The sequence below is a fragment of the Macrotis lagotis genome, chromosome 1, assembly GCF_037893015.1.
Source record: "Macrotis lagotis isolate mMagLag1 chromosome 1, bilby.v1.9.chrom.fasta, whole genome shotgun sequence".
NCBI classification, from domain to species: domain Eukaryota; kingdom Metazoa; phylum Chordata; class Mammalia; order Peramelemorphia; family Peramelidae; genus Macrotis; species Macrotis lagotis.
In genome coordinates, this window is record NC_133658.1 from 306949067 (window position 1) to 306974143 (window position 25077).

Sequence of the window (25077 nt, forward strand, 5' to 3'; positions counted from 1 at the left end):
AGAAGATGTGCATATTTGCATTGAGACAACTGGAGAGAAAGTATAAATTGATCAAAATGTAATGATACTTTAGCTCATGAGGGTTTTATTTCTAATGGGATGGCTGAAAGAAGATAGCCAGACTGAAGGTGTGGGTATAAATTATGTGATGATGCTTATGACTCTTGAGAATTATACTTAGGACAGTTGAAAGGAGTACAATTTGACAGTCTAAAACAATTAAGACTTACAAAAAGGATTATACTGGGAGAAGGTGGAAGCATTAGAGGATAACACTACATGAAGAGGCAAAAAAGACTTACTATAGTAGAGGGAAAGTAGGGAGGAATATAAACAGATTAAATTTTACTCTCAACAGATTCAGCTCAAAAAAGTGAATGATATACATTTTCAGTTGGATTTAGAAATTTATCCTACCCTTCACAGAAATGTGAGGGAATGGGGAAAGGACAGTATAAGGCAGGTAGTAGCCAAAAACAAAACATTGAGGAGAAGGGGTAAAGAGAAGGGAAAAAGAAAAGTACAAATAGGGGAAGATAGGATGGAGGTAAAGAAAAAGGTTTTGCACAAATACAACCAATGCAACCAAGATTAGAAGAAATGCAGAAAGCTGGAAAACAATTTTCACAACTAGTGTTTCTATAAGAATGAATCAGTGGATGGATTTAGAAAAGCCTAGAAAGACTTGCATGAACTGATGCTGAGTGAAGTGAGTAGAACCAGGAGGCCACTGCACACATTAACAGCAATATTGTGAGATGGCCAATTATGATGGATACCACTCCTCTGTTAAGTTGATGATCAAGGACAATCCTGAAACATGTGATGGAAAATGCCATCCACAAATCCAGAGAAAAACTATGGAGTCTGAATGCAGAGCAAAACATACTATGCTCACTTCTTAAAACTTCTTTTATGTTCTTTCTTTCTCTCTCTTGATCTCCCTGCCCCCTTAATTTTAACCCTTCTTTTACTTCGTACCTGGTTTGGAAATATGTTAAACATGACTGTATATTACAACCTATATCAGATTGTTTGCTGCCATGGAGAGAGAGAGAGAAGGGGAAGAGAGGATGGTAGAAAAATGTGAACTCAAGAACTTACAAAAGGATAAATGTTGAAAACCATCTTTATATGTAATTGGGAAAAAATAAATTAAGGGAGAAAATATTTAGTTATAGATATCTGAAAGACAGTTGGAAAATCCAAACTATAGGTCAGCAGAGAATTTGAAGTAAGTAGATTTGAGAATCATCAGCATTAAATTCATGGGGGTTGATAAGATTACCAATGAAGTAGCAGAGAGGGAGAGAAAAAAAAGAGATCCAAGACCTGAATGATAAGGGATGCCTTTCAGATTATTATCTGAAAGAGAATTCAGCAAAGGAGACTGAGGAGGGGTCAGATAGGCAGGAGAACCAGGAGAGAGTGATGTTCTGAAAATCTAGAAAGAAGAGAGTATCAAGGAGAGAGTGATCAACAGTGTCATAGGCTTGCAGAGAGGTCTAGAAGAATGAAGATTGATAAAAAGGCTTTTGAATTTGGCAACTATGACAACATTGGAAACTTTGAAGAGAAGACTTTGGGTCAAATGATAAATAAGATTTAAGTGTTAATAAGAGACTGAGGAAAAAGTGAAAGATATCTATTGGAGATGACCTTTTCAAAAAATTTTAGAGATATAGGTTGACAGCAAGTAGGGATGGAAGAATCAAGTAAGAGGGGTTTTTTTGCTTATAAAAATGAAGAAGTTATGAATATGTTTGTGGGAAGTAAGGAATGAGTCAGTAAATTGGGAGAGATTGAAAATAAGTGATAGATTACAGATCACAGAAGAGATATCTGCTGGAGGACAAGAGATGGAACAGGATCAAGGAGAGGGGTTAGCCTCAATAAGAAGTAAGGCTGCCTCATCACACTTTCACAGAGATGAAGGAGGAGACAGGAGCAGAATGTATCTGAATGAAGATGAGAAAGAGGCAAGAAGAGAGAGTTCATGTGATTGGCCTTAATTTTTTCTGTAAAATATGAGGATAGGGAGGGGGGACACCATGGAAGGTTTGAAGAGGGTTAAAAAACATGTGGTAGAGTTGTTTTCGAAAGTAGGATAAGGGAGGAACAATGAAATTGTCTATAGGGAGAGAGACCCATTTGAGTGTGTGGAAAAAAATGTTAATGGATCAGTCAGAATAGCTGCATCAAGGCAAATCATGGAAGAAAAGGTTGGCTGAGCATAATCAATGAAATAATAAGTGGTCTGGGGATTCAAGAGAAGAGGTCAATGTAGAGTTGAGTTGGTTCAAGCAAGGGATCAAGATAGGAAAAAGAAAAAAGAATATCTAGAGTAGGGAGAGAATTAAAGGTTTAAGGGACTGAAAGGCATAGTCATAGGGGGCAGAGGGGGGATTCAGCAATAGCTAGTAGATCAAAGGAGTGGGAAAGAAAAAAATTTAGGATGAAGAGACTTATGTTGTCTATGAGCAAACATTCCATAGAACACAGCGGAAGGGATAGATGATATTTAATTGAAATTTGGAGATGGGAAGGTTGAGGGGTTTATGGGGATGAGATGTGGATTATGATCTAAAGGCAATCAGAACACTGGGATTTAAAGTGTTCTGTCACATAAGAAAATGTGAGAATGTTCACTTTTGAGTGAAGGGTGATGAGACAGGTGGCAAGTGTAGTTTGAGGTGGAAGGCACAGTCAGATGGTCAGATGGGAAGCTGAGCTTCCCTACTCTTGTTCCTTCAGGAAAGATCAGGCCTGAAAAGGATGAAGCAGGGAATGGAAGTTGAATCTGCATAGCTGAAGAAAGAAGTCTATCCCTCACCACTTTTCCTTCAAGGAATTTTTTCTTCAATGGACATTTGAAGCAGGAGATGGAATGTCTGAGGTCAAAAGGTAAGTTGCTCTACTTTGCACAGGAAGTTCTTCATGTCACTGTTGGGAGATGGGCTGGCAGCGGAGGGTAAAAGCTGCCTTGTGCTGAGAGATGAAAGTTGTTGCTTTGGGGAAGATGGAAGATGCTATCCCAGACCAGCAAGGGATACTTTTCCTCAAGGATACACTATGCCCAGAGGAAGTTTAAATGCTCTTCTCACCTGAGAAGTTTAATTGATCTCACCTGAGTAGGTTGGTCAAAGAGGTTCTGTCACCTTGGGCAAGACCTTTGACCTTTCAGCATTCCAAGCCACTCTCAAAACTATAAATTTTAGAACAACGTAATTTTCCTCCTTAGAGGGAATTACCCCCATCTCAAGTCCACTACACTGATGGATACACATATCTGGATTAATGATAATAAAGACATTTACATAGTGTCTTAAGGTTTGCAAAGTCCTAAACAAAAGATGCATTCTACTTCCAGTATTGAATCACCCATACCAAATTTGTTTCCCCTGACTGATTTTCTGCCACAATCAGTACCTTCCTGTGTCACCACTGCAGGATCAGTTCTTTTTTTTTCTTTTTAGTTTTTGTGGGGCAATGAAGTTAAGTGATTTGCCTGAGATCACACAGTGTCTGACACTGGATTTGAACTCAGGTCCTCCTGACTCCAAGGCCCATGTTGTAACTACAGCACCACCCAGTTGCCCCTGAAGAGTCAATTTCTGAGAGTCCAGGACATTCAAGCCTGAATATAAACCTGAACCTGTCTGGAAAAGCAAATTGATTATAAACCAGAAATCATGGAAATAACCCACCACAAGTACTTTTTGGATTATTTACATCATTATCCTTTTCCAATAATGTGGAAAACAAAGTTGAGTATGAGTATTTATGCACTGGATTGTCATACCAATAGCAAGACTACCTCCTCAACCAGTTCAGGGGGATGAGGAAAAAGGGTTAACAACTCAGATCAGATGGTACAAATACATTAAAAAAAACTCCTGTGGTTTTGTAGGTTCAGACCTAATTAGGGATTGTTACTAATGTCATCATGCAATTCTAATTCTAAAAAGAATTCTTTCTAGATTTCTTTCATCCAAAATTTGACTATCTTTTCTGATATTTCAGAATTTAGGAAAATTTCCATTGCTGCCTTTGATCTATCTTAGATTCATACTGGAATGTATACAACTTCAGCTGTGGTACAGCTGGTGAATATTTAAAGACATACAACCTTTGGAGAGACAGAGACAGAGACAGAGAGAGAGAGAGAGAGAAGAGAAATTAGAAGACAAAATTTCTGAACTCTGAGATTTCATCCTAAAACAAAAGCAGTTGTCATTCAGACTAATTATCTACATACCACCACTTCAATTCAATAACTTCCTAAATACAAGGAGAAAAAAAAAACTAATAACTAAATCCTTTTCTTCCAATAGATGGCACTAACTCTTCTAAAGAACATTATCCTAGATAGATTTATATATTTTAATTGCTGGAAAATAGAATATAAAAATTATGTGGTTCACATTGAGTGCTGTGCACATGTGGGTGTACACACACAGACACAAGTACAGAAAGACACATACACAACATGTCATTCTGGTGAGAGAGAGAGAGAGAGAGAGAGAGAGAGAGAGAGAGAGAAACTATAGAAGGTTGAGCTTGAAGATTCTATCAATAGAACACAAGCTCTACCTAGTAAACTACCAAGATCTAGTTTATAGGATTAACAATACACTATGTATATCTATATAGGACATCCACTGGCTGAAATTCAGCCTGGTTTAAATAGACAGGTACATGACCAGAAAGTTGGCCACTAAGAGCTAATTTGGAGGGGCCATTATCAACTCATGAATCTCTCAATTAGAAAGATGACTATGATCTTTTGTCAGATACAAACATTTATGAATGTCGAACTCTCAATGAACAAGTACAAAGAAAACTTAAAATTCCACTGTATTCATAATTCTTTATTTTGTGAATAAACTAAAGAGAATTAAGGAGATAAATTCTACATTGTTTTTCAAAGTATATTGAATACTTTTGCCAGTTCCTTGATACAATTCCTGTCAATACCCAAAAGTGTCCAAGTTCTGAATTCAAGTGCCAGTATGACAAATTTAAGCCACAAGATGGCGCTTGCTGCACTCAGAAGACCAACTACATCTTTTTGTTTTGTTTTCCTAAGAAAATTTCAACTTGGATTTTTTCGATTTCATCAATGGAATTGTAGGAAAGAATGTAAGTTTAAAATATTAATCAAAGAGAGAAGAAGGATGCTTGAGGACTGGAGAAGAGAGATGTTAATTAGTTTAAAGAGATGAGGATTTAAAGATCTTTAATATTGCTTCCCTCTCTAGTCCCATTTTTATCTAGATCATAAAATCTATGATCAAAAAAGAAATCTGAGCAGTCATCTGGTCCAGGCCTCCTACCCTTGGGCATGTGAAAACCTGAGCCATTCAGGACAGATGGCTATTTATTTTCTTGCTGAAGTTCTTCAGAGAAAATGACTGTTCAGGTATCTTTTTTATTTCATAAAAAGGCATTACTTTTACATATTACAAAGTTGCATTTACAAAATGATTATTCAATTCTTTCCCCATCAAACAGAACAATTTTCTAGCAGACTTAAATATACCTATTTCACGTCCTCAGTCACTTGGCCCAGTGATTTATCTCTGATCAAGAAATCTTTCAATGCCTAGCACAGAACCTTATATATACATATACATATATATATATGTATATGTATATATACACATATAAATTCAAAAACTGCTTGGTGAATTGAACTGAATTGCTCCTTGTAACTTAATTTACTTTTCTAGTGGCCAGAATGGAAACAAAAATCTATTATGGGCACGATACACAAAAGAAAATCAAACCTGACAAGAGTTTTTAATAGACCCTTTGGCAGTCCGGGAAAACCTAATATTCCCTTCTTAAGACAATGATTTTAAGTGCATTAAAATAAAATGCTATCTATATATAATATACATATATATATATATACACATACACACATATGTACTGTATACTGAAAGTCATTAAAAAAATTTTTTTAAGTCCATGGACCTTAGATTAAGATTTCCAGCTCTAAGTTTCAACAAAGCAAAGGGCATATTTAAATCAAGTTACAAAGGGGAGGGGGGGAAGTGGGCAAAGGATTTATTTAAAGATGAACTGGAAATGACACCAGTACCAAGGACCGATCAATAAGTATATGTGGTTGGCACTGTGAATTAAAAGGCAAAAGTGAAATACCCACTTCCCTCAAGGAGCCTAAATTCTATTTGGGAAGACAATATATGTTCAAATAAGTCGGGGGGGGGGCCTCACATAGGAAGTGGCACTTGAGCTGACCTCTAAATAAAGTTCAGAGGTGGGGATGGGAAGGGAATGCATTCTAGTCACAAAAAATAGTTCATTGGTTGAAAGGCACAGAGATAGAATACCTTATGAGACCTTATGAGAGGAACAGCAAGCTGACCAGTTTTGCTGGACCATAGAGTGTATAAAGCAAAGTAATATAGAATAAGCCCAGAAAGATATATTGGAGCACCATGGTGAAGGGCTTTAAATATGAAACAGTGAAATTTATTAGATCCTAGAGGCAATAGGGGGAACCACTGAAGTTTATGGTGGTCAGTGACCCAACTTCTGCTTTAGGAAATATCACATAGGCAGGTATATGAAGGATGGAGAGGAAAGGACTTGAAACAAGACTAACTGGGAAGTTATCACAATAGTTCAGGAAAAAGGTTTATGAAGGTCTGAACTGGAGTAGTGGTCATATGAGAAAGAGAAGAGGACAGATATGAGAACATGAAAGTAGAATTGATAAGATTTGGCAGTTGATTAGATAGATGAGATGAGAGAAAATGAATTAAGTTAAGCATATGGGTGACTGGAAGAGTGATGCCTTAAAGAAATAGGTTAGAAGGAGGCATAGGGAAGCTAAGTGGATAGCACATTGGCCCTGGAAGCAGGAGGACTTGAGTTCAAAACTGACCTGGGGCAAATCACTTAATCCCATTGCCTTGCCCCCCCAAAAAAATGGAAGAAGAGGAGAGATAGGTCAGAGGTTCTAGACCTAGTTTCCATATTTTTTTTAATGTTTTATGAGTATTTCAAAATAATAGATTTCTTTTGTAACCCTATGTTTTAGGGGGAACATTAAAAATATTCTGAGAATCACAAAAGAAGTCCATGACATTAAAAATAATTAAGAAATGATGGTTAAGGGAGAAAATAATTTAGCTTTTAATATGATAATGAGTTTGATAAGTTTACAAGGCATCTAGGACAAAATGCACATGAGATTCAAGACTAATTCTGAAGGGTTGGATAGATAGGTCTGACAGTTTTCTACATAGAAATAATAATAGGTCTCATGAGTGAAAAGGATGTTACTAAGAGAAAGAATATAGCTAGAAAAGAAAGGAGAGTATAACCTTGGGGGTAAACACACAATTAAGGACTGGAATAAGTATGGTCCAGCAAAAAGAGACTGAAAAGATAGACAAATAGCAGAGGGAGAAGTATCATGAGAAAAGCTGATCAGCAATATCAAATGCTACACAGAGGTCAAGTTGAAACTGAGAAAATGTCATTGGATTTGGACTTGAGATCATGACATATCAATCAAAAGTATCTCCTAGACATTAGGAATAAAGTTCAGAGAGACTAAAGCAATCCCCATTCTCAATAAACTAATATTTTAATGAGTGAGATAACAAGTACAAATAAATATATATGAAATGGATAAAGTGCTGGACCTGGAAACAGGAAGACCTGGGTTCGAAATCCAATCTCAGATACTTCCTAGTTATATAACTGAGTGAGCCATTTAACCTTGTTTGGCCCAGATCCTCATCTGTAAAATAAAATGAGTTGGAGAAGGAAATGGCAAACACTCCAATATCTTTGTCAAGAAAACCCCAGATGGGGTCATGAATGATGTATGACCAAAACAGATGAAAAATATATATATATATATACACATATATGCATACACACATACATGCAACTTTTATCCTTTTTTTCCTGAAAAGGCTCAAGGTCGTCAAGAGGTAATGTCTTATGTGTGAATTAGATTTAAGTGGGACAGAGGTGCACAAAGTCATCAACCACACTTTTTTCCTGGAAATCTAGTGGCAGGATGACTCATGTTGGCCCAGGATACAGTGGATGACCTCGGCATCTTTGATGCCTAACTAAACTTGAGGCACCCCCACAGTACCTACTTTAGCAACCTTCATGGCTATTAGAACAAATTGTTCTCATATGACTATTATTCCAGGAAAAGTTTTCACAAGCTTGGGGTAGACATCACCCTAACTCACTGGCAGGTTTGAGGCCTGTTGGTTCCCCTCACCCTGGTTTACCCCATCTAATGGGGGTGGTCACTGTGCATACAACAGCTTCTTTGTTGGGGACTGTGGTATGTGAGAATACTGTAGATTATCAGCACCTGGTGCCTTTGAACATCAGAACCTTGTTTTATGAACTACCATGGGAGTGGGAGTAGATGAGAGTGACAAGCACTGGTGTTTTGGTAAATAAACAGAGTACTTGTAGATCCTGATGGAGTACTTATCTCCTTTGTCTTCCTTGTCTCCCACCCCTCCAACTCTCACCTGGGAAAAATGAGGGAGTCCAGAAGTGGGACTAGAGCCACAGATGCAGGTTGAGTGACAGGTGGACACAGAGGTAGATGAGCAGTCCTGAAGAGGACTCAGCAAGCCCTCACATCAGAGGTGCCAATCCTCCTGAACACTCCCCATCTCCAAACATAGAATATAAAGATAGTTAAGTCAAATATACAAAGTAATTTAAATGGTGAAGTTTGAAAGAGAGGAAACTAGCATTTGGGGATCAGGAAAGGCTAAATGAAAAATCTTCATCAAAGTTATTTTGCTACACACAAAACAACTTACATCTCATAAGAGGAGAGGGACTCTATGAGACAAAGTAGAAGGTATTCTAGGCATGAGGGGTGAGCAGGAGATGAAAAGTTATGAATGAGGAAGAGAGGATAAACTGGAATGATCAGAGTGCTAGAGAAAAGAAGAATGTCCAACGAAGTTGGAAAGATCGAATGTTGGGACCATAGGTTGTGAAAGGCTTTAAAAGCTGAACTGAGGGATTTATATTTTATCCTGGTGGATGCTTAAGTTATTTGGTTGCTATCCTTTGTTCCCAAAGAGGACTAAAGTGGAATAACTAAGTTAAGGTCAAAGTACGTGTCCAATTATGGCTAATCATACCAATATGAACCCAAAATGCTCTACCAAAGGTTGAGCACAAGCAAATAGTCCACACAAGCATTTAGAGTGGAGCTATCTCTAAATTTGTGCATCTCACATTTCTTTTGAGCTACTAAATTGCTTTGCTCATAAAGGATGGCACTTTCTTTTATGTAGGCATTCCATGCTGAACAGTCCTATGTCTCACAATTGATACTAAAGTTCTTCAACTTTAGAGTGATCTGATATCTATGAGTCTCTGTAAAATAGCCTTTAAGGCAAATGGATGTTTGGCCTTCAAATAACATAAGCCAGACCACTGAAGCTGTGCTCTCTGCAGTACAATCTGAATATTTAGCAGTTCAGCTTGAGAAAGGACATCTGTCTGGTACCTTATCTTGCCAAATGATCTTCAGACTCTTCCTAAAACAATTCAAATGGAAGCAATTTGATTTCCTGGCATGGCACTGAGTATACTGTCCAGATTTCACAGGTATATAACAATGATGTCAACACAATGGTTCTGTATACCTCTAGTCTGGTAGGCAGTCTAATACCTCTTCTTTCTCACACTTTCCTTTGGCACCTCCTAAACACTGAGTTAGGCCTGGAAATGAGATGTCAACTTCATCATTCATTTGTTCATCCCTGGAACTGCCAGGGTAAGGGAATTTATTCAGAGCATTCAAAATTTCTCCATTTGATTTTAACCTAAAGACAATAAGAAGCTGATGGACTTGGGGAAGGAGAGGTCTTGTGGTGAAACCTATGCTTCCAAAAAATTACTTTGGCAATAGCTTTTTGGATGGCCTAGAGAGAGGGGAGACTTGAGCAGAGAGATGACTTAAGACCGTTACTGAAATTCTCCAAGCAAGAAGTGAGAACTTGCCATGAATGAAAAAAAGTATTGGGTTGGAGAGATGTTGTAAAGATAAAAATGGCAAAATTCAGGAGTTGATTTTATATGTGGTGTGAGAAAGTGAGGAGTCAAGAATGCCAAGATTATGAATTTAGATTCACAGAATTCATATAAGGACTGGTTGAAGAAACTACATATATACATGTATATACATATATATATATATTATATATATATGTGTGTGTGTGTGTGTATACTTATCCTCCAAAAATGAAAGAACATGAAAGAATAGAACTAGGAGAAACAGGTGGAAATAATTCTTAACATTTAAAGCTGTCCAAAAGTAAAATGAGTACCTTGGCACAGAGAAGTACTGGGTTTAAATCTTACTTCTCATATTTATTAGTTGTGTTACTAGGAACAAGTGACTTGACATCTCTGAGCTTCAGTTACTTCATCTGTAAAATGAGGGGGTTGCCAGTATGGTAAAGTGAAAATATCATGGACTTTATAGCCAGTCTTAGGGAGAATCAGAACTCATGAGTTCAAATCCTATCTTAACATACCTAGATTCTCCATTTTCTGACTTGTGAAAAGAGGGAGTTAGATTAGTTGGCATTAGAATTAAGAGCCCTCCAGTCTTACATCAATGATTTTATGACTTTACAAAAATAGCGTATTGTTTCTATCTATAAAAAAAATGAAGATGGTAAAGGATTTGTAAGCAGATGACCCACTGAGTCAAGACTGATAGAAAAATTTAAGTATGGATTAGATGTGATGATAATAATAATAACATTAATATTATACTAATATTATCTGTAAAACATTTTCTGAATGTGGCCAAAGTATTTAAACTTCAGTATTTGTCCTTCCAATGTATAGTCTGAATTAATTTCTTTAAATATTGAATGCTTTGATCTAACTTGTGGTCCAAGGGATTTTCAAGTCTTTTCCAGCACCACCATTTGAAAGCATCAATTATGTGGTACTCAGCTTTCATTATAGTCCAACTATTATAACAGCCATATATCACTACTGACAAAACCATAGCTTTGACTATATGGACCTCTGTGTAAAGTGATATCTCTGCTTTTTTTGTATACTGTCTAAATTTGCCATAACTTTCATTCCAAGGAGCAAGTTTCTTTTAATTTCATGGCTATAATCACCATCTGCAGTGATCTTTAAGTCCAGAAATATAAGATCTGGCACTACTTCTATTTCTTCTACCTTTATTTTTCCAGGAAGTGATAAAATCAATTGCTAAAATCTTACTTTTTTTTCAAGTTTTATTCAACCCAGCTTTTATACTCTTCTTTCACCCTCACTTTTTGCCATCAAAGTAGTATTGACTGTTTTTCTGAGATTGTTGATATTTCTTCTAGCAACCTTAATTTCAGCTTTTGTTGCATATGATGTATACTCTGAGTATAAGTTAAATACAGTCTTATAGTACACCTTTCTCAATCTTAAACTAATTGCTTTGTGATCTAAATACAGGTTTCTTTAAGAGACAAGTGAGATGATCTGGTACTCCCATTTCTTTGAGGACCTGCCACATTTTGTTGTGACCTACACAGTTAAAGGCTTTAGAATAGCCAATGACAGAAGTAGATGCTTTTCTGGAACTCTTTTGCTTTTTCCATAACCCAGCAAATGTTGGCAATTTGGTTTCCAGTTCTAATTCTTCAAAAACCAATCTGCTCTTGGGGCAACTAGGTAGCACAGTGGATAGAGCACCAGCCCTGGAGTCAGGAGGACCTGAGTTCAAAATCAGCCTCATACACTTAATAATTATCTAGCTGTGTGACTGTGGACAAGCCACTTAACCCCATTGCCTTAAATTAAAAAAAATTTAAAAAAACAATCTGCTCATCTATTCTCTATTCACATATTACTAAAGGCTAGTTTGCAGAATTTTAAGCATAGCCTTACTGGTGTATAAAATGACCCATCTGTTCAGTAATTTGAACATTCTTTGGCATTGCCCTTCTTTATTGAAATGTAAACTGATTTTTTTTCAATCCAATGACCACTGAGTTTTCCAAATTTGCTGGCATATTGAGTGCAGCACTTTAACAACATCATCTTTTAGGATTTTAAATAGTTCAGCTGGATAATGAAATCAAGTGGACCTTAGAAAGCATTGCTATTAATAAGACAAATGAAAGTGATAGAATTCTGTCAAATTGTGTTTAAGGAAGATTATTCTGACTACAGTGAAAAGATGGTTCTAGAAAGCAGTGAAAGTAGCAACTTTTAGGAAACTGTTTCAATAATGCACATAGGTGATAATGAGAGAAGTATCACTTTTTTGCTCCTGAAGGATTTTGCATTGTTAATATGGAATGTTCAAACACGAACATTTAGCTTCCCTAAACAAACTTAGATCAAAATGTGCACCCACCAATGCACAACTATGACCATTTCTAACCAAAACACTTCTTCCTATTTCCTAGGATAATTGCCCAAAATAATGCACAATGACAATAAAAAGAAATCCTATGCAGGACATCCCTCTCAGATAGATTTGCCTTTAAAGCAGATGTGAAACAAAATAAACTCAAAGCTAAAATATACACAGAACACGACTTTGGAAATTACACTTTCAACTGCCTCTACAACATAGCTCTCAGAGTTTCAGAAAATAGGCAAAATTAAAAAATTAAAAAATGATCTATACTGTTTAGTACTCCCTTCCTCAAAATTTTTCCTTATTTAAAGCCTCAACAGAATTTGAAAATTATTTTGGTAAAGATAAGTTTTACTAAAAACCAAGGGCACTACATAAGGAATTGACCAAGGAAAACAGTTGCATATTCACGAAATGTAGTTCAATCCAAATATAAGACAAACATGTGTTTAAAAGTCTTAGAGCTGAATGTTAATGATAATTAATATATTTCCCCATAATTTGAATTGAATAAATCATCTGAGTATTCTGCCCCTAATAGTCTTGGCTAATCTAGTTTTTTTTTTCCCCCCAGGGGGCAGATACTAATCAAAAGAGTTTATTGCAATTAGCTCTAACCAAAATAGCTTTTACACAAACCCTACAGTCCCTTTGCATTTCTTCACAAACTTCAAGACTCAAGCAGCTGAATTTTCCAAGCAAGTTGAAGATAGAATTGTACCCTTCTCCCTACGAATCCAGGTAATAAACCTTGAAGATAACAAATAACATAGCTTAAAAACATATTTTAACATTTAGAAGTGTTCTTAAATTGCTGCCTCCTACACAAACTGGAAAGCATCATGGTTTTGCAATATGTAAATCGCTGGAATTAGTGGGGAGGTGGAAGCACAGACTACTGATCATCAGCAGTCCACAGGTTCTCTGGCATGGAGGGAAGACTAGCAATACAACTATGCAATGCTTAGGCAAGGCCTAAGCTTCCCTCTTTTATATAGGACATACTAGAAGATCTCCATAAGAATCTATTTTTACACAAGATTCTTGATGTTTCCAAAATCAATCCATTTCTCCAGGTGAGATTCAAGATTTATCTTTATTTTTGAATACCCTGAATATTGGGAGTAAAAGTAACAGCAATTATTTATAATTTCTTGAACATATTCAGTGTTGGGCTCTTTGAAGAGAAAATATAAAATTGGGTAAAATGTATTAAACTGATTTTTAACATCACAAAGAACCAAAAAAACCACAAAACATTTAGACTGTGGCACTGACTGAACACTGAACATTTGGAGGATACAAGAATCGGGGATGAAGTATGCACAGGTATAAAAGTTTTCAAACTCTTCAATTTTTTTGCGGCAGTTCTGTGTATGATCTGTAACATTTTAGGTGTGGCCTGGAATGTTTAAAAAATTTTCAAATATTTGGGCAAAAAAGGAAAAACTTTTGATACTCTCTATTACTCCAAAGCATGGAAATTATTCCTCCTCCAAACTTTCATGAAAAGAAAATTCACAAAAGATACTCACAAAGAAATGTAAATAAGCACCTATGTCTACTGGCCCTTAATGTCTATCAATACCACTAAGTAAACAAATAATTTCCTACATCTAGTCGACAGTGTTGGGTTCAAATCCTGCCTCAAATTCTTATTAGGGGGGCGGCTAGGTGGCGTAGTGGATAAAGCACCGGCTCTGGAGTCAGGAATACCTGGGTTCAAATCCGGTCTCAGACACTTAATAATTACTTAGCTGTGTGGCCTTGGGCAAGCCACTTAACCCCGTTTGCCTTGCAAAAACCTTAAAAAAAAAAAGAAAGAAAAAAAGAAATTCTTATTAGGTATGTGAACTTCAGCAAAATAATTAATTACTCTTAGTTTCAGGTTCATCATCTGTATAATGGAATTGGTTCCTATAGTATTTACCTCATCTATCTTTGCATATAAATGGAAAAAATAAAATAATATGAAAAAACAAAATAAAAAATACAATCAAGACAATCTTCTGCCATGCAAACATCATGTAGTTTAGGATTTAAAAGTATCATAGGAGACCTTTAAAATGTTCTACTTCATTAGGCCATGAACTTAAAATGAAATGGTATTTTCATTACAAGCTATATAGTGAGCGTTTTAAGTATATGGACATATAAATAATGCTTAAAATAACCATGGCTATAGTTTGACAAGCATACCCTATTTTCCTCAAGCATATTCAAATTTGCCAATGAGATTATCTTAATTCATTTCAAACAGCTGAGAGCTGTAGATGATATTCTAGCTAAAACTGAAATATTTGTATTTGCATTCTATAGAAGTCAAACATAGGGGTGGCTAGGTGGCACAGTGGAAAGAGAACTGGCCCTGGAGTCAGGAGTACCTGAGTTTAAATCCAGCCTCAGACACTTAATAATTATCTAGGTGTGTGGCCTTGGGCAAGCCACTTAACACCATTGCCTTGCAAAAACCTAAAAAGAAGTCAAACATAATTCAGAACAATCATTGAATAAAATTCCTCTCTAGTATCATAGCAAGTTTATGAAATTTATATAAGTTAATACAAATTCCAGTTTTCCCATAATATCCAAGATTCATCCCCAAAGAAAAGAAATATAAGTGAACCATAAAAATTTAATTTTAATGATACAGAAACAGTATATAATACATTCCTTTCCACAGCAGCACTTCATTCATCTCTAAAAAATTTAACAAAATTAAGGCTAAATCAGAGCAACCTGATAATAATGGAATATGCAATGATGATTTTTTAAGAACGTTTTCATAAATAAAGTATAATCCTCAAGCAAAAAAAAAAAAGACTTAGGAAGATACCAAAGCACACAATAAAGCATTTTTTACACCAAACTAACAATAAACAAACCCCCAAACAATTTGAAAGTCACAAATGGAACCAAAAACTCCAACAACACAATATAAAGGCTTTCAGGAGATGGAATTATACAGTATTAGGCTATTTTGTAAAATGGTCACTAGGGACACCTATGTCTCCATGATACTCCTTAAGGAAAAAAGTGCTTTAAATATGTGTGCATGGATATATGTATGTATGTATGTATGTATGTATGTGTATATATCTATTTGCATCTCCATATATGTTAGCATGTAAGAATACACACACATATTTAAATACTTATAGATATATATCAAATTCAAGTTAATTTTTTAGATCAGTGGATATTTGTTTTCTGAAAGTCTGTTTGCTGAAGGCAAATTCGAATATACCTTCAGCACTGAGTTTCTTTCCTTACCTTCTCTTAGCAAAAAAGAATTTATGCCCTTAATACAGCAAAAGAAAAGGTGCATTCCTGCTAGAGACAGGAAAACAAGAAATAAAATCATCTCTCCTCCTCCTAAAGTCATATAGAGTTTCTGCTCAACTTTTGTCTAAAAATATTTGCACTCTGGGTTCTTATTTTCTACTTTTTAAAATCTTGTTTACAGCCACAAAAACAGGCCTTTAACAAGTCTACTGAATCCTTCCCTTTGCTCACCTGACAGGTGACAATTTTAGAAAGTCTTCACTGGTTCCTATAAAACAAAGGTCTTTTCCCCTCTCTTTTCATCTGAATAATATTTCTATTTTTTTAAATCTCAAAGAAAATAATGATTTTCAGTAGCATCGTTTGCTTTCTGAAATATTTTTCTCTGAATAAACAAGAGTAATATCTATCTATGACTATTGTAAGTCCTTGTTTACATGTAATATTTCTTGTCACATACATTTTTAAGAGTTTATCCACTATTTTCTTAGCAAATGTTAGACTTTGCAATTTTAGGGGTCAGTTTTTGGGAACTTCATTTTTTTTCATCAACAGAAGATATACATGTTTTATCAATGTTATCATTCCTTAGAAAAACATATTCTGTTTTAGTAAACTATTAACTCAAGTTCCTATGCATGATTGTATATTTTTACCCAGTAAGTGGCTGATAGTGTGTTGTCTTCAATTCTGCATGGTAACTTTTCTCCTTATTTCTTTGGTTCTTTAGAATCTATATTTTTCCAGAGAATTCAAATAGTGAAGGAAAAGTCCAGATAACACAACAAAAAACTCATCTTGAAATATGGGAAGAATAGTTTCCATTTGAGAAGACATAGCCATAGTACATTTGTTTCCCAATGACCATAAATATCTCAGGGAAAGCCTGTTAAAACAGATGAAATTTATACTTTATGAAACCTTGCACACAAATCACACATCTGGTACCATTATTAACTCTTAATTGTTCGCATTAATGCCAGGAATCATCAACAAAATAATATAAGATAACCCAATGTCACAATTATTGTGTAAATTTCCTAAGATAGGGTCCATATCTTATACTACTTCTTAATTCTCCACAGAGCTTAGCATAGTTAAGTAAATAATAGAGGGTACTTAAAATTTATTAGATGACAACCACCTAACACTCAGCTAAAGCCTGCAATATCATATTATTTAATACTTAGAACAAATTTATCCATCACTATTCAAAAGCACAGAATCAAATAGCTAAGCAGTGAGTGTCAAGATAAAGGTGAGCAGAGAAAATAATGTATACATATAAGCTATATTTACTTCATAATTAGACAGAATAACTTAATATATGTTTTATTTCCAAACAATTACTATGTGATGAGCACAACTTGAAGGAGAAAAGCAGGCCAAAACAAATGGAATAGGAAAGAAATAGAGAATTTACCAATTTTCAAACTGACTAATACAAATATTTATGTTATTAAGAAACAACATAAATATTAGTGAATTAGTGAATTAATGAATTCCCTTTTTTAACATTTTCTTTTTTTTGAATAGCATACAATTATTTTTTTCCTTTCACCTATAAAATGTTTCTTTAATATAGTAGAAGCTCTTTATTCTGCTGCTATTGGGGTAAAAGATCTTATATGCCCACTGAATTAACTTTTTTTAATAGTTGTTCTTTGGTGGACATAAAAATAAAACATCTTTATCCATATCTGAATGCAATAATGATTATACTATAATTGAATTCTCCTGTATTATCTTTTTTTCTTGAAAGCAATAGGGGGAAAAAGTATTCCCAAATCTTTTTTTTTAAGTTGAAGAACTTGACATAAAAAAGAGAAACTAGAGCAGGGAAAGGGGAAAGCTGCCAACACCATCTAAGATTACAACATCACTGTCCTCTCTCCCTAATCTTGCCCATTTGATAGTTCATACACATTGGATGAAAAAAGTGAAAGTTAAGGAGAAGAATGAAAATCAAAAGAGAGAGAGGGAGAGAAGATGGGTACTTCTGGTTGGTTTTTTTTTACTACTTTAAAAAATGTCATCATAAAAAAAAGAACCAGAGTACTGTTCTCTCTCATTCCCTCCTCAAAAGAAGTAGTTCTTTTATTTTAAGTGCTATTGACAAGGGAAAATAGTAAATTAAAATTCCAGTATAACAAAAATAAATAAATAATGGCTAAGGAACCTTAGAAAAAAACGTACCACAAATCAAAAGGAAAGAATGTGGGCAATAAACCCTCAGTTCTTTAAAAACTAACTAAAAAATCTTTCCTCAGAGGCAGGTTTTCTTTAAGTTAGATATTTAAAAAAATTTAATGAAAGAATTATCTACTAGTTTCCTTTTATCAAATGCCCAAAATTAGTGCTAAATATAATTATATCAAAAGATAGATATTAAATAAAGATAATGAAGATAAAAGATTTTACAGTTTGAACCCTGACTTGTCCTCTAGAGTAAGTAGTATGTTTTTAATTAAGTTAATGATCTTAGTTGAAAAAGTATTATATAAATTAAAAAAATATGAAATCGGGAAGGTACCTAACAGGTCACTTCTTTCCAATCCCTAATTTTGCAGATTAAGAAACTGAGGCCACAAGAAGTCAGTGACTTGCCTAGGGTCAAATAAATTTTAAGAAATCCAGGACTAGAACACATATCTCCTAAAACCCAGTACAATGGTCTTTGAAATATGTGGCACTTCCCCAAAATATTATTGAATTAATCTTAGCTCATGAATATAGACTTCCTGTCCAACAATTTGAGATCACAACTTTTTTTACACTATTGTAGTTTTTAAAGTTAATAAATATTTTTAAAAGAATGATGCAATTAAAGAAAAGAAAGTACAAACTTTAATTTTTTTTTCCATTATTTGTAAAGATTTTAGCCATTTGGGCATTTTTATGATATTAAACACTTTTATACAGTCATATGCTATAAGCACACAACCTCTCTAATCTTTCTGCATGGTTAGGAAGTTAGCCCAGAGATATCAATAGTATGAAATAATTTGAGACTACACATTTCACAACATGAAATTCATATCTAGAAATAGAATCTACAACATTCAATTGTGGAGATTAACACAAAGGATATTAACTAAGAAACTATCAGGCTTTTTTTCTTAATTTAGAAAGAAGTCAATATGAAGTCAGTTGTCAGTATGGTTTCACTGGATACAAAAAGATTCACAAAGAAGCATGATCTCAGCCGAAACTAATCTGAACTTAAGTTTCTTAGCTATGGTCTTGGCTATGGTTCTGGATAGTTAAATTTTTTTAGTCTAGGCATTTAGATTTAAATATACCAAAAGGTTTTGGGGGCTAAAATCTTTTAGGAAAAGTTTACTATATAACTTCATACACCAAATTAAATTTTTTTAATTGCATTTATGTAAGATTAGCTACTAAAAGCTAGTATTTGGTTCAACTTAATATCTGAACACTTTTATAAATTTTACTGTTCCCCATTCCACAAAAATTTATAAAGAAGTCTGAAAAAATAGATCAGTTAGCTGCTAGCTACTACTTATACATGAACAGTTTCATTTGTCAAATATTATTGCCCCAATCCCTCAAGACCATTATATCACAAAAGACATTTTTTTTTTAGAAAAATTTCACGCATTTATCAGGGGTGGGGGAAAGGAGAACAAACAGAAATCAACAATACTGGGGGGGGCAAGGAAAGGTATTTTCTGACAACTACAAAAACAGAAATTCAGAGGATTCCTGACATGCAAAAACTTGAACTAGATACATAAGAGTTAACAAAACAAATTCGGCAAAACAACTCTAATAACTTTATAGAAATCAAGCCCCTTAATAAAATCAAATTATTTCTTCCTCAAGGCATCCATTTAGCTACAAAGAAAAAATTATTTGGTATCCTTGGTCCACTGTGATTCTCAAAGCACAGGATCATGTGTGTGTGTGTGTGTGTGTGTGTGTGTGTGTGTGTGTGTGTGTTGACATTCTCAATGGACAAAGGAGGTTTTTAAAACTGTTACAATTCAATTTCTATGCTTCCAAAAATATTATATGATCAGTGCACTTAACTTAAAGCTTCAGGTTTTAATAACTTCATTAGACTTCTTAAAAAACCAACACAAACATACTTTCTAGAGTGCAAAATACTTCTTCTTTAAATATTCAATAACATAAATGCAATTTGTGTTTAAATGCATTAATCCTTTTCTTAAGGATTATCACCATGGAAGCATCCAATGCCGGCAATGGATGACAGCCAACTCAAGTAAAATGCAACAGTAAAAATTTTCATACAGTGTCTTATCCTTTCCAGTTGACCATAAATATTTACTTGTACAAACTCATTGTTGGACTCTGATACATGCACATATATGCATCACAAAGAAGTCTTCGTGCACAGCCTTGGATTCTCCTGGAGTCCAGGGAATGCAGTTCTTCTAGAGACATTTTCAAGTACTCCCCAACTTCTGGGCATGGGGTAACCTGAGGAATGTTAAAGCCATTCTGACCACCTGTGAAAAATAGAAATAGTTCTTTTCAGAGTTCATACAACAAAAAATTTTCAATTCTATCTGCTACCATGTCAAACAAACCCAACATGAAAGTAAAACTAAAGGAACCATTCCTTTTTTTCCAATTCCAGTTTTAGGAGACTCATTTTGAAAACATATAATTTAAATAATAAAAAGCAATATTGATAATTGTCTATGAAAGATTTAGTATCTCTGATCAATACAATGAATGACCACGATTCTCAAGAACTACTGGTGAAAACTACTCTCCACCTCCAAATAGAAAACTGATGAATTGAGAGTACAGATTGAAGTATATATTTTTAACTTCTTTATTCCTGCCTTTCTTTGGGGAGGAAGGAGTTTGGGGGGGACACATGGCTAATGCAAAAATATATTTTGCATGACTTCATGAGTGCAATGGGCATCATATTTTTAGTTTTAACACACACACACACACACACACACAAAACCTCCACTGACTGTCAGAGTTCAAGGACAAACTGAAAATGAGGCTACTGATAAGGTTTGTCTTCTTCCTGCTCTCAAAATAAATATTTTACAGTCCTATGATTTAGTTAGAATTTCCTATGAGATTTGAAAGCATCTAATTTAACTTCTGACAACTCTATGTAACAAGTGAAACCTGTTGCTATCTTAAAAATGCTCCAAATTCTAAATTTCCAAGAACTTTTGGATTATAAGTGAAATTGAAAGGGAAAAAAATAAATACAAAGAAATAGAAAACCCTTGATTTCCTTCAAAATTAAATGTAAGCATCCACATTTCTAAGAAGTTTTTCTTTATGCTCTGAGATAGTACTATATTCTCTCCTCAAACTAACTTGTGAAAACATCTTTATCTATTAGGAAATACTTCTATATATAGATGTGGGTCTGCCCCTGTTAAAATGAAAGCTTTTCTTGGAGCTACAAAAGTGAGTCTCAATTTTATCTTTGTATCCCCAGTGTTTATAGCATAGTGTCCCATATGAATAAGAAGTTGATAAATGTTTCTTGATTGATCATCTGATTCCAACAGGGAAAAATGGTAAGATTTCATGTATAATCCACATTTCCATAGCATACTCCTAAATCACTGTAAAGACTGCCAGATGAGATCATATAAATAATGTGCACAAATAACATTTCTGCTAAATATAAGGTCTTGTTTGTTTTCTAGGTAGGGTTGACCTTAGATTAGGAGATATCTATGTGGCATGATTTGAAGGGCTCCTAGGAAAAAGCCTTTAACCCAAAATCTTCTCCTCTCCCTCACTGGCTTCACTATTATGTATAAAATGCCCATCTTTCTTGCCTCTGAGTTGACACTTAAAAATGCAAGTATATCTTAAAGAGAATAGTCCATAAATTTTTTATCACCATTTTCTTTAACTTCTTTAAGTTTATCTCATTAGCTATGAAGAATAATGTGCTGATGAAATGGAACTGAGACTTGAAAATTTTTCATACTGTGGAAAAGGGATAGGAATAAAGCATAGAACTCTACTCAAAAGGAAGAACACAATGGGAAGTCCTGGGCAAGTAGAAGGCAGCACAACTAACTCTGGCACTCTATACATAAAGTTTTGCCAACTTTCTTTCCATTAACTCTCATGGATTTACCTGTAATTTAGTGAGGCAGAAAGGAATAGTGGATAAAGAACTGGCCTCAGAATCACAAAAAGCTTGGTCTAAGTATCCTCAATTATATACTGACTAGTAACCATGGGCAACTCATTCAAACTCTTAGTGTCCTAAATCAGAGGTGTCAAACACATGGTCCACAACATTTCCAAATACAACCAGAAACAGATTAATATAAAGTTCTTATCTGATTTTAATGCACTGAAGAATTAATAAATAAATAACATATAGTTTTCTAAGTCAATATGGAATCCTCAAGTGCCCGTTATGTAAGGTTAAATGGCCCCTGTTTGTTTTTGAGTATGACATCACTATTATAGACAATCGTCTAAGACTACAGTTGTAGGAGAAGATGCTGAACTGCACAAGTAGAAATATTCTTACATCACAGATCGAATCTATCCATAAGATTTAGTAAGGACTTTTTTGAGACTTAATAGCACTCTTTCTTTTGGTAGATATGAAGTGTAATAAGAAAACAGTAGATTGCAGAGATAGGAATGGAGGTTTTAGATAGAACAGGAAAGGATAGAAGTAGAAGTTAGAGATGGAAGAAATGTTCAAAGGAAGAGTGGGTATAGGGAAAGAAATGAGAGTGATACAAGAAAATTATTAAAAGAAAATAAACAGATTGGTAAAGGAGGCACCAAAAGAAATACTGAAGAAAATAACATCTTAAAAAACTGAACTGGGTGGGGGAGGCTAGGTGGCGCAGTGGATAAAGCACCGGCCTTGGAGTCAGGAGTACCTGGGTTCAAATCCAGTCTCAGACACTTAATAATTACCTAGCTGTGTGGCCTTGGGCAAGCCACTTAACCCCATTTGCCTTGCAAAAAAAAAAAAAAAAAAACTGAACTGGCCTAATGATTAAGAGGCAAAAAAAAAAGTTAACTGAATAAAAGAACCTTAAAAAGTAAAATTAACTATATAGGGAAAAATGTAAAAAAATTCACTGAAGAAAATAATTCCTTAAAAATTAGAACTAGGCAAAGAGAAGCTTGAGATATCATTAAATGTCTCCATGAGACATTAAAAAACAATAGTCAAAAAAATTTAAAAATAAGAAAATATAAAATTTCTCATCAGAAAAACAAATGATCTGGGAAACAGATCAAGGAAAGATCATTTAAGAATTCCTGGACTTTGGCAGCTAGATGGACTGTGGATAGAGCATTAGCCCTAAAGTTGGGAGGACCTGAGTTTAAATCTGGTCTCAGAACACTTAATTACCTAAATTGTATACCTTGGGCAAGTCACATAACACTACTGTCTTGCAAAAATAAATAAATAAATACTGGACTGGGGCAGCTAGATGGCACAGTGAATAGAGAACCAACCCTGGAATCAGGAAAGTCTCACACTTAATAAGTGACTTTGGACAAGTCACTTAACTCCATTGCCTTGCAAAAAGAAAAGGAAAAAAAAGGAATTAATGGAAAACCTGAAAGCCATGATCAAAAAGAAGGGAGCATGAGGTGTGGGTGGTATAAGACATTTTATATCAAGAAATTATAAAAGAATACTGCCCCAATATCTTAGATCCAGACAGTAAAACAGAAATTAAAAGCATCTACCAATTATCTCCTTAAAGAGATACTGAAATACACTGAATACCTCCTGAAAGAGATCACAAAAATGAGAAGTCACTGAAATAGTATAGCTAAACTCCAAAGCTCCCAGGTCAAGGAGAAAATATTGCAAGTAGCCAGAAAGAAATCATTCAGATATTGTGGAACCACAGTCAGGATCACATAAGACTGAAGAGTTTTCATATTTAAGAAGCAGAGGACTTTGAATAAGATATTCTAGAAGACAAAGAAGCTAGAATTCCAACCAATAACCAACTCAGGGGAAAAAGATGGAAATTTAATGAAATGGAGTACTTTCAAGCTTTCCTGATGAAAAGACCAGAGCTGAATAGAAAATATAGCATTCAAACACAAGAATCAGGAAAAGCATAAAAACAAGTAAATAAGAAAGATAAAATCATAAGGGACTTAATAAGAACGAACTATTGCATTCCTTTATGGGAAGATTATACATGTAATTTCTAGAACTTTATCCTTATTGGGGTACTTAGCCAGAGGTCATGGAGTATGAGTAAATTATGCTGGGATAATCTCAAAAAACAATGAAGGGGTGAGAAAGAAGGATGTATTGGAAGAAGAGAGAGATAAAGAATGGGGGAAATTATCTTACATAAAAGTCATATACAAGAAAGAATTTTTACAATGGAGGGGGAATTGGATAGGGGGAAGGTGGCCAAAAATTATTGCATGAACTCTCTCAATGGAACAGAATCAAAGAGTAAAGAATATACATACATACTCAGATGGATACAGAAATCTATCTTATTCAACAGGGAGGTAGTAGGTGAAGGAATAAGGGCTAAAAAAGATAAATGGGTAGGTAGTCAGTGAAAAAAGGAAGGGTGTATAAGGAGGCAGTGGTCAAAAACAAAACAGACATCTGAAAAGGATCAAGGTAAAATGAGGCAAAGATAAACAAGAAAATAAAATAGAAAGAAATTTAGTAAGTAATCATAACTGTGAGTATGAATGGGATGAATTTATTCATAAAATGAAACTAGATAGTAGAATGGATTAGAAACCATAATCTAATAATATGCCATTTACAAGAAACATACTTGAAACAGAAAGATACACACAGAGTTAAAATAAGGGGCTAAAGCAAAATCTATTATGCTTCATCTGATGTAAAATAGGTAGGGATAGCAATCATGTTTCTGAGATAAATCAAAAACAAAAATCGATTTAATTAAAAATTAGGGAAATTACACTTTGCTAAAAATTGAAAAATGAAGTAATATCAAAAAATTTTAAAGCAAGTTTCTCTGATAAAAGTCTCATTTCTCAATATATAGAACACCAGTGAAATTATATCTAAGACAGGGACAGCAATTAGAAAATGACTGTAATAGCCTAGGAGAGAGAATGATTAGGATCTGAACTTGAGTTGCCTTGTTATTAAAAGTGGGGAAAGACATGAAAAAAGTTGTGGAAGAAAAAAAATTAAGATTTGAAAACTGGATAGGAAAGTAAAATCGAAGAACAGAGTACAGCACTGAGGTTGTGAAAATAGGGTAATGTGGTGCTTAACATAAATAAAGAAGCTGAATGGGTTTGTAAGACAAAATGATGAGTCTTTTGGACATGCTGAATTTGAGATGTCTATGGGATACAATTAGAAATGTCTAGAAGGT

At 34.5% G+C, this 25077-nt stretch overlaps 1 protein-coding gene across 6 annotated transcripts in view; it reads right to left on the reverse strand.

The window, feature by feature from the left end:
• CYLD (CYLD lysine 63 deubiquitinase) overlaps positions 1-25077 on the reverse strand; it is a 153112-nt gene that overhangs the window by 74945 nt on the left and 53090 nt on the right. For 5 of the 6 annotated variants that reach the window (XM_074211346.1, XM_074211347.1, XM_074211348.1 and 2 more), the window contains one exon: positions 20028-20208. In XM_074211346.1, the coding sequence (XP_074067447.1) occupies positions 20028-20208 (181 nt within the window). Of the gene's footprint in view, positions 1-19634; positions 20209-25077 lie in introns of those variants that run through there. The other variant, XM_074211349.1, reaches the window with a different exon arrangement.